This window comes from Rhinopithecus roxellana, chromosome 10 (assembly GCF_007565055.1).
Source record: "Rhinopithecus roxellana isolate Shanxi Qingling chromosome 10, ASM756505v1, whole genome shotgun sequence".
In the NCBI taxonomy this organism is placed as follows: Eukaryota; Metazoa; Chordata; class Mammalia; order Primates; family Cercopithecidae; genus Rhinopithecus; species Rhinopithecus roxellana.
The window spans coordinates 99,266,683-99,278,157 of NC_044558.1; the positions used below are offsets into that span (position 1 = coordinate 99,266,683).

General features: G+C 41.8%; 1 protein-coding gene across 3 annotated transcripts in view; it reads right to left on the bottom strand.

The window, feature by feature from the left end:
• RFX4 (regulatory factor X4) overlaps nucleotides 1-11,475 on the bottom strand; it is a 181,036-nt gene that overhangs the window by 60,122 nt on the left and 109,439 nt on the right. For all 3 annotated transcript variants that reach the window (XM_010381300.2, XM_010381295.2, XM_010381306.2), the window contains one exon: nucleotides 4,980-5,143. In XM_010381300.2, the coding sequence (XP_010379602.1) occupies nucleotides 4,980-5,143 (164 nt within the window). The remainder of the gene's footprint in view (nucleotides 1-4,979; nucleotides 5,144-11,475) is intronic.

An 11,475-nucleotide genomic window follows, 5' to 3' on the forward strand; every position in this document is an offset into this window, starting at 1 on the left:
TTTAAAAGAATTGTAATATTAGAAATAGACATAAAAACAAAGTACAGTAATGGAGATAAAGAATGCCTTCAATAGTCTCATTAGTAGCATTGACATAGCAAAGGAAAGAATCAGTGAACCTGAAGATACATCAATAAAAATTACTCCATCTAAAACACAAAGAGAAAAATGAGTAGAGAACAAGCAAAATCGAGAATCCGGGAGTTGTGGGACAGTATCAAATGGCCTAACATACTTGTAATTGAAATACCAGGAGGAGAAAAAAGAGAGAAAGCAGAGAAGAAGATAATGGATGGGTATTTTCCAAAAATAATGAAATACGTCAAAGCACAGATCCAAGAAGCACAGAAAACCCCAAGCAGGATTGAAAACAACACAAAGCATTGAGATACATCATGGTTGAACAGCTGAAAACCAAAGATAGAGACTGAAAAACCAAAGACAGAGAAAATCTTGAAGGCATCCGAGGAAAAAAGGCACACTGCCTACAGAGGAGCAAAGATGCACAAAAAACAAACATGCAAGCCAAAAACAATGGAGTGAAATGCTTAAAATGCCAAAAGTGAAAAACTTGTTAATTCAGAATTCTATACCCAGTGAAAGTAAGTTTTCAAATTGAAAGAGAAATAAAGACTTCTTCGGACAGAGAAAAACATAATTTGTTACCACTAGACCTGCAATATGAGAAACATTAAAGAAAATTTTGCAGGCAGAGGACTATGATTACATACCCAACTCATATATTACACAGATGAGTTGAACATACATAAAGAAATGAAGATTAGGAATCATGCGAATGAAAGCAGATATAAAATATTTTTTCATATCGTTAATCATTCTCAAAGATAGTTATCTAAAGCAAAAATAGTTATAATGTTTTAGGAGTTTATAGCATATACAAAAACAAAATCTATGACAACAATAGCATAAAAAATGGGAGTACAAATTGGGAGTATAGTGTTGTTAAGATTCTTATACTACATGTGAAGCAGTATAATATTATTTGAAGGTATATTATAATTAAAGATATACAAACTTAAAATAACTAGTAAAAATTTTTTTAAAAGAGGTATTTTTAAAAAGACAATCATGGCCAGGCATGGTGGCTCACACCTGTAATCCCAACACTTTGGGAGACTGAGGCAGGAGGATCCCTTGAGCCCAGGAGCTCAAGCCAACCTAGGAAACACGGCAAGACCCCATCTCTATGTAAAAGTAAAAAAATTAGCCAGGCTTAGTGGCACATGCCTGTAATTCCAGCTACTCAGGAGACCGAGATGGGAGGATTGCTTGAGCCCAGGATGTTGAGTCTGCAGTGAGCCATGTTTGTGCCACTGTATTCCAGCTGGAGCCTGGGTGACAGAGTGAGACCTTGTCTCGGGGGGGAAAAAAAAGCCAGCCATGGAGATAAATGGGATGATGAAAATAATTAACACAAAATTAGACAAAAAAAGAGGAATAAAGGAGCAAAAACTGATGAAACTAATAGAAAACAACTAGGAAGAGGGAAGATCTTAATTGAACTATATATTTAATGACATGAAATATAAAGATCTACACATACTATACCAACTAAAAAGGAAAATTGCCAGACAATAAAAAAGAAAGACCTCCCTCTATGTTTGTATGTTGGCTATAAGAAATCTACTTCAAATATAAAGACAAATTAACAGGGTGGGAAAAAATGTCATGCAAACACTAATTAAGAAAAAAACCTGGAGTTAGCTATATTAAACAGACAAAGTAAACTTCTGAACAAGAAATATTATGAAAGATAAAAAAGACATTATGGAAAGAAGTCAATTCACCAATAAGACATAACAGTTCTAATTTGTATGCGTTTAACAAGAGAGCTTCAAAATACATGAAGCAAAAATGTATAGAAATAGACAAATTCACAATTAGAGCTGGAGGTGTCTATACTTCTCTATTGCTAATCAGTAGAACAAATCGACAGAAAATCAGTAAAGACAAAGAAAATTGAAACAACACTATCAATTAAATTGACCTAGTTGACAATTAACCTAATGATACCAGAATATATAGCTTTTTCAGGTACACCTAGAACATTCACCAACATAGGCCACATTCTGGAGCATTAAACAAGTATCAACTTAAAAGAATTGATATAAAACTATGTATATAATATGACCAGAAGGGAATTAAACTAGAAATTATGAATAGGAAGATATCTTGAAAATCCCCAAATATTTAGAAATTAAACAGTTTACTACTAAATACCCCGTAGATCAAAGAGGAATTCACAGGAGAAAGTAGAAAATATTTTGAATTGAATTAAAATGAAAACCCAACATATCAAAATTTGTGGGTGCAGCTAAGTAGAGATTAGAATAAAATTTATAGCATTAAATGCTTTCATTGGGAAAGTAGAAAGATTTATAATCAACGACCTAAGCTTTCACTTAAAGAAATTTAAAAAAGAAGAGCAAAATAAACCCAAAGCAAGCACAAAAAGGGAGGAATAAAGATAAAAATCAGAAGTCAATAAAATTGAAAACAGAAAACAAGAAACCAGAGAGACCAAAAGCTATTTTTTGAGATCAATAACACTGATAAATTTCTAGTCACACTGACCAAGAAAAAGGAAAGAAAACACAAATTACCTACATCAGGAGTGAGAAAGGACACATCACTACAGAGCCTACAGATATTAAAAGGATAAGAAAATATTATGAATTTAAAAAATTTAGATAAAATTCTACACTAACTCCTCCAAAAAAAAAAGAGAGGGAACATTTTTCAACTCATTTATGAGGCCAAGGTTCCTCTGATATCTAAATAATAGAAAGACATTATGAAAACTAAAGATCAATAACTTTCATTATTGATCAAATAACTTTGATGAACTATAAAACCCTCTGAACAAAATATTAACAATTCAGATTTAGCAATATATTTTTTAAAAATTTATGACCACCAGCCTAGGCTGTATAGTGAGACGCTATCTCTAAAAAAAAAAATTTTTTTTTATATTAGCCAGGTCCTGTGGTACATGCCTATAGTTCTAGCTACTCCGCAGGCTGGGGCAGGAGGATCACTTGAACCCAGGAGTTAGAGGCGGCAGTGAGCAGTGATCAATGATTGCACCACTGCACTCCAGCCCGGGCAAGAGAACAGACCTCATCTTAAAAAAAAAAATAATTGGCCAGGTGTGGGGGCTCATGCCTGTAATCCCAGCACATTGGGAGGGTGAGGTGGGTGGATCACCTGAGGTCAGGAGTTCGAGACCAGCCTGGCCAACATGGTGAAACCCCATCTCTACTAAAAATACAAAAAATTAGCTGGGCATGGTGGTACATGCCTGTAATCTCAGCTATTTGGGAGGCTTAGGCAGGAGAATCAGTTGAACCCGGGAGGCAGAGGTTGCAGTGAGCCAAGACTATGCCATTGCACTCCAGCCTGGGCAACAAGAGCGAAACTCCATCTCAATAATAATAATAATAATAATAATAATAATAAAACACAAAAAAACACACACATTCAACCTGATATTAAAAACCTGTAGCTAGCATTGTATTTTATAGTAAATACTGAATGCTTTCCCCTTAAGGTCAGGGAAAATGCAAAGATGTCCACCCTTGCCTAGGCTAGGACATCATCCTAAAGATTTTAGCCAGTGCAATAAGACGGGGGTGGGGAAAAGGTATACAGGTTGAAAATCACACACACACACAGAGCAGGAAGCACTGTGAAGGTGGAGGCAGAGATTAGAGTGATGCGTCTGCAAGCCAAGAAACACCAAGGATTGCTGGCAACACCGGAAGCAGAAGACAGGCATGGCACATATTTTTCCTCAGAGCCTCAGTAAGGAACCAGCCCTGCCAATGCTTGATTTGGGACTTCTGGCCTCCATAAGTGTGGGAGAATACCTTTTCTGTTATTTTAAGTCACCCTGCCAGTTTGTGGTAATTTGTTAACAGTAGTCACAGGAAACTAATACACTTCACCATGTTAAAAAAAAAAAAAAAGGTAAATGAAATGTCATTCATCACAGTGTTGTTTGTAGTAGGACAAAACTGGAAATACCAAGAGAATCGACTAAATGCAAGATGGTGGAACCCTATACAGTTGTGAAAAAGAAAAAAGCTCCTTATAGATGGATGTGGAATGTGCTTTGTAACAGTCCCCACAGGAAGGAATGCTACTGTAAATGGGTGGGTTTATTTACAAGGGACATGTCACAAAGGTGTGGACAGGGGTAGAGGAACTGTAAGGGAGACTGCTGCAACCTAAGGCTCAGACCACAGGCTCTCGTCCACCCTGTGCCCAAGGACAGCCTGGAAAGTTGCCTGGAAGGGAACACAGCCCAGTGAAGGAACCCAGCCAGCCTGACACAATCTCGGAGGGAGGGGGCCAGATAATCCATCTCCTGACTTCACTCTCCTCCCTCCATCCCTCCCTGAGAAGCACCCTGTGTGGTGGCCCACGCTATCAGCATATGCCCCACCCCCAACCCCAGCAGAAGGTAGCATGAAGTGTGGAGAGTGCATCTGGAGGGGCATGGAAGCTGTCCAGCATAAACTTCAAGGTTAAGTTGTTTTGTTTTACAGCAAAGCACAGAACAGTATATAGTGTATGTCACCATTTCAGTAAAAAAAACAGTATATTATATGTATTGATTACATGTGCATATCAGATCTGGTCAGACTCCAAGAAAATGATTCTATCTGATGTTCTGGAAAAGGACTGGGTTGTCTGGGGAACAGGAGTCTGGTGGGGAGATTGCTTACTGTACACCATCTTATACCTTTGAATTTTAAGCCACACAAATGGTTCAAAATATTAACAGTTTATTTATATTCCAAAATATAAATAAACATTAATATTTAAGAGTTCAATATTAATGGTCTTTGCAAGGGAGGCCTGTGGACAGTGCATGATTATAATCAGTACAGGAGAAGCTGAACAGTCCCTTCTGCGGACCAGCCATGAAGGAAGACAAGAATAAGCATGCCCACCTGTCAGGTAATGCCTGCAGCACAGTGGGCATCAGCACCCCGGAGATAGCTTTGTAGAGGATGGAGTCACACACGCCGACAATGTTCACCACTGTGGAGGAGCCCAGCACAGGCAGCATGTGGGGCGGCATTCCTTGCCAAAAGTGCAGAAGGAAACTTTGAACCTGTATTGACCCACAGAGAGAAGAACCATGAGGTTACCCAGGGCCCTCCCAACAGAAACCTGGGACTCCACCAAGGCCAACCCAGTCTACAACGCTGTCATTTACTTCCCCTGCAGTGGCAGAAGCCACCCCCAGCCTGCCATGTTGTAGGAGGCCCTGGGAGTTTCTCCCACTTCAAGTCTTCCCTCTGCCTAGGCATGCAACATGCTCACTGCTGGAGAACTGGCTAGCCTAGCAGGCTGGGGTCTCCTCTGCCCCAAAAAATGAAGCACTTTCACCCATCAGCCCCTTCAATGCTTACTGGGGTCTGGGAAGAGTTTAAGGAAAGGAAGGTGGGGCATTGTTTTTAAAAAGGTCGGAGCACTAGTACTATTCTTTGAGCCCACTGAACCTCAGGGGCCCCTGGGTTTTCTGGGAAGGAAGGGAAAGGTATGGGAGTTGCACATAAAAGGAGTGTGACTGAAGGGAGGAGAGTAGGTGCCACACACACAAAATTCTCCTGATTCAAATTTGTGCATCAAAGATTGGGTCAAGTGCAAGAGGCTTTTCATGTCGGAATTCTTCCATTTTCCAAATCTCCCTGGCCAGTGGTTGCTATATGGGATGCTAGATGGTGATACCTGAGTGGTAAGCTATGCGGACACATGAAGTGTGTGTGATTGACTTTTTAAAACTCCCCAAACCACTAGAAAGAACCAGATTATAGCAGGCACCCAGAAATGCAATTATTATTATTAATATGACGACAGCAGGAACTTGAGCCACATTGTTACTGAATGAAGGGCAGAGTGAATGTCCAAAGCAGAGAACCCCTTGCTGCCTCCCCTACACCTCTGTCTTTTAGCTGTGGGTTAGACGTTGAGTAGAATAGGAGGTGGAGGGGTGGGAAAGTTAAGGGAAGTAAAGAGAAATAGTAGAAAATATTAACTGATGTATATAATAACATTTGAGAATATCTAGACTTCAGTTATCAACTAACATCTGCAGCACTTCTCCAGTTGGGGAGCAGCCCATCTCGAAGCTGGGGAACACATAACTCTGAATTTTTATACATTCCAATGGGTTTCTGTATCATGTTTCCTTCTCCCCTCAACAGATGGGCACTCTTGAGTTCCACATGTAGCATTATCCACATCCCTGGTTCCCCAAATCAATCCTGATTTGGTGTGGGAGATAATTGAGTCCCTCTAATCTAAAACTTTGGAGCAAGTATTATTGCCATTTTAGCTTTCTTTTTGGCGGGGACAGAGTCTTGCTCTGTCGCCCAGGCTGGAGTGCAGTGGTGTGGTCTCGGCTCACTGCAACCTCCGCCTCCTGGGTTCAAGCAATTCTCCTATCTCAGCTTCCTAAGTAGCTGGGATTCTAAGTGTGTGCCACCACACCTGGCTAATATTTGTATTTTTAAAGTAGAGACGGGGTTTCACCATGTTGACCAGGCTGGTCTCAAACATCTGACCTCAGGTGATCTGCACGCCTTGGCCTCCCAAAGTGCTGGGATTACAGTGAGCCACCACACCTGGCCACCATTAACTTTCTTTATTGAGTACCTACTATATGCCAGGTACTTTGCTTAGGTTTCATATAATACTCATAATACTATAGCTGAGAATTATTACTCTTATTTGCAGAGATATTAGTTGTCCAAAGCCAGACAACCAGTCAGGGAATGGATAAGATACAGCCTATGTCTGCCTCAGTCCTTCCACAATCTCTCTTATGGCTAGTTTGTTCTTCACATGGTAACTGGGATTCTACCCCATTCCTGAGGCTCATGTCTCTCCCTAGGCTGCTGTCCACTTCCCAGCTTTCTGCCCCTGCCCTGGTAACCTGCAGCATCCTTCAGGCCCCTCCAAGGAGTAGGGCCTAATTTTCCTCTGACCAGGCTGCCTCTGGCTAGTGGAGCATGCCCTGACTCTAGCCTGGTGACTCCATCTCAGCCTCGTGTGAATAGGCTTCCTTGATGCCTGAGCCTGCACTTCACTGGATGGAAGGCTTGGAGGATAAGGAACAGGGAGAAAGGCATGCCCCTCTGACTTTTTAGGAGGGAAGTGGCGATTACCGAAAACATGATCATAGTGGTTAATGAAGTCAGGTCTGTAAATCGAAAAGACTTCAGTTAGAGTCTTGTTTATTCCATGACAGTGGAAATACTGCAAAGTTTTCATCCAGATTGAAAATTAAAACAAAATCTGGAGGAGTGAAGACTGACTTGCAGGGTTCTAATCCTGGCTCCACTACTGAGGAGTATCACATCTCTAAGCCGCCATTCCCTTTCTGTGAAATGGGGATAAAAGCAGTATTCACTGTATAGGTTTTGGTAAAGATTTCTAAAAAGTGCTTCTAGTGCTTGGCACATAGTAGATGCTTAATAAAGGCTAGCTGTAGGCCGGGCGCGGTGGCTCACGCCTGTAATCCCAGCACTTTGGGAGGCCGAGGCGGGTGGATCACAAGGTCAGGAGATTGAGACCGTCCTGGCTAACATGGTGAAACCCCCTCTCTACTAAAAATACCAAAAAAAAAAAAAAAAAAAAAAAAATTAGCCGGGCGTGGTGGAGGGCGCCTGTATTCCCAGCTACTCCGGAGGGTGAGGCAGGAGAATGGTGTGAACCCAGGAGGCAGAGACTGCAGTGAGCCAAGATAGCACCACTGCACTCCAGCCTGGGTGACAGAGCAAGACTCCATCTCAAAAAAAAGAAAAAAAAAAGGCTAGCTGTTCTTGCTACTATTATATCATGGAGGCACTACCACTACTGGGCTCAAGAGATCAGTGTCCTGCTCTAGGTGTTTGAGACTTTCTTGCCTACATTTCTGAGTGTCACCCAGCCAGGATCTCTACTGTGGCTCCGCTCACCTATTAAGACTTCTGTCATTGAGGAACCCGGTGGCTGACCACTAGCGTGGGCTGAGCCTGGAGATGTCCATGGCTTTTGGACAAGGTACTTGCCCTCCAGAGGACCCTCCACTGTCCCCTGATTCCAGCTCACTCCCTGGGCATCAGGCTCAGGTCAGGTCATGGGCCTTCTTGTCTGCTCCTCCAACTCTGAGTAAGAAGCTCTGCCCAGCTGATTCTTGAGTTGATAGATTTTGAATTCATTTGCCTTACTTAGCTCTTCTTGCAGGCAGCCGTACCCCCTTTTTTTTATATGAGCAGTCAATTTCTAGCAGAACGTCTAGAAAAGATCAGCTGTTGTGTGGATTCAAACAAATCTGTGCAAAATCAGTGTCCTTAGCAGGCATCTGTCTGTTTGAAGCCTGTTCAAGCTGCACAGGGAAGGCTGATCAGTCCTCAGTTTCCTGAGTGGCTTTTGTAGAATGTGTATTCTTCCTTCCTACTCTCTGCATTTTAGGCCATTTATTGTTCAATGATACTTCTTCCTCCAGGTGAGAAAGAAAAGGAAGGAGGGAGAATGGCCATAGCTCAAGCGCTAAGGCTTGGAAGTTAGGCATGAAATGGACAGATGCAGTGTTTCCCTGCAGAAGGTGGAACTGACAGGATCTCCCAATGGACTGAATCTGAAGGGTGAGGGAAAGGGAAGAATCAAAGTTTGTGGCTTAAGCAATTGGGTGGAGGGGAGTGGCAATCTAAGACCTGGGAAAAACAGATTTAGGGCAGAAAATTAAGAGCTCTGGTTTGGCCATGTTAAGTTAGATTTCAAGTCAATTGAATCTGGAGCTCAAGACTAAACATATAACTCTGAGAGTTACCAGCATTTGTAAAATGAAGATAATCATGTCTTCCTACTATTAGGGTGAAATAAGATAGCTTATGTAAAATGCTTGGCATCGTGCAGGTGTTTAACAAATGGAAACATTATTAGGCAGAAGGGAGAGTTCTGATAAGTTCTTAACACCTTGCAAGCATAAACAGTGAAATAATCAGAGGCAAATGATTCCAAATTATTAATAAAATTCAGTTTCCTGAGGTATCTGTTTCAGTCTTCTAAACTCTCTGCCCTTTGTCTCTCAGCTCAGTGAAGTATGAGGAGATGATTTCCTTAGGAATACTAAGCAAATTTTCTATTTCTTTTTCCATGTTCACATTTAGTTCATTCTGAACATTGGTACCTTGTGGAAACACCTGTGCTGACTTGCAGTTGGGGTCCCTACGTGTTATAGGATTGGAAGTATCTCAACAAAATAATTACAAAAATGCCTAACATTTATCATGTTCTAGAACAAAATCAGACATTTTACATACACAATTTCATGTTCACTATGAGGTAGGTATAATTATTATTTTCATTTTGTAGCAAAAGAAATCCAGGCTCAGAGAGGTTAAGCGCCTTGCCCAAGGTCTCAGGCGAGTCAATGGGGGATTTGGGACTCAACCACAAGACTACTGAACTTTACAGCTTATTGGACAATGTAGTCTGGAGAAGACATTCCCGAGTCCCCTAAATGCAGATTCGCATTTTTTTTTTGAGAGAGAGTCTCACTCTGTCACCAGGCTGGAGTGCAGTGACACAATCTTGGCTCACTGCAACCTCCACCTCCCGGGTTCAAGCGATTCTCCTGCCTCGGCCTCCTGAGTATCCAGCTAATTTTTGTATTTTTAGTAGAGACAGGGTTTCACCATGTTGACCAGGATGATCTTGATCTCTTGACCTCGTGATCCACCCACCTTGGCCTCCCAAAGCGCTGGGATCACAGGCATGAGCCACTGTGCCCGGCCTCAGATTTGCATTCTTTAGTTGCTTGACAATGTTACACGTCAATGGCATTTCTACACCTGTTCGTCCATTCATCTACTCATTCACCCAACAAATATTTACTGAGAACCTAAAAGTATGGCTGGAGAGGATACAGTAGTGATCAAGACAGATGAAGTTACTGCCCTCAAAGGCTTACATTATAGTGGTAGAGACAAACAATGAACAAGTGAATAAACAAGATAATTTAGGACTGTGATACTAGCATAAGTTGTAACCTCAACCAGTATTAAAGACCTAGAAGACTTGAAACCAACTGTAAAGTCAAGGTGTGCCAGATACATCCACCATCCATTTACCAATGACTTTTCTCAGCTATAGGAGAAAGCCATCCTCATCAGAGGTAAAATGTCTCCCTTCATTATTCTGTGGCTGAGAAGAGTGAGTCACATCTTGATTAGCCATCTTAAAACCAGCCACCAAATATTCCTGCCAGTGGTGTGGAATTGGCCTAAGGGTGTCAGGGGACAAAGGACCTTGACACACCTTTGGCCCTAACCAACTGTGTGGCCTTGGCCAAGTCTCTCAACACTCTGGTTGATACATCTGAAAAGAACAAGCATTTGTATGACCTTTTGCAGTTTACAAAGAGCTTTTACCAGGCATAGTCTTATCCCTTTCTTCTTGTAACACTGTGAATTCAATAGATGGGGATGAATTTTTAAATCTTCATTTCTAGGATGAGGAATTGAGGCTTGAAAGGCAGAGCCAGCTCTTGAATCCAAGCTTGGGAGTCGAAGCCTGGCACTCTTCCCATAGCAGCATCTGCCCCTCAATGATTCTGCATCCTAGTTCCTGGTTACATGCCTTCCCCCCATCCCATCAGCTGTGTCTTACTTATCTCTCCAATAATGTATGGGACCCAATAGGTGTTGGAATTAAGCTAATGAAATGAAATGAAATGGGAGTGAGTTTTGAGATAAGCCACACACGAACATAAGAGATGACTACCACTAGTTGTATTGTTGGTAACTGTGTCAGAGAGGATAGTATGGGACCCAGTTAAGTGTTGGAATTAAGCAAATGAAATGAGAGTGAGTTTTGAGATGAATACGCTACATATGAACATAAGGGAGGACTGCCACTAGTTTTGTTGTTGGTAACTGTGGCAGAGAGGAAGAGCTATCCATTGGAGATGTGAGTAGTGGAAGCTGCTGTAAGTAGTGTAAGGGACCACATTCCCCAGCCCCCGCTGCATTAAGGTGGGGCCATGGGACCAGCTCCTGTCAATGGAATATGGGCAGAAGTGCTATTGTATTTCTGGGCTGACAAGGATAAGTAGGGGGTATGCCTTTCTAGTAGTCCTTTTCCCCACCCATCAGCTGAACAAAGAGGACTCCAAGGCTTTAGGGCAGGGTGGAAGGAACCTGAGTCCCTGAATCACCCCCAGCAACCCCCAGCAACCAGCCTTCCAACCAAGAACAACTGCACTGGATTGTGACATGAGTGGGAAATAAACCTCCAGTGTGCTAAGATTTGGAGAGTTATTTGTTATAGCAGCTAGTGTTGTCTTAGCCAGTCACGAATCATTATTTGTCCTGATCTCAGTGATCTTTAGAATGTAAGACAGAGCCAAACCACAGTTCAAAGGAAAGCAGGGAGTTTTCTTTCTTAAAAGAAAAA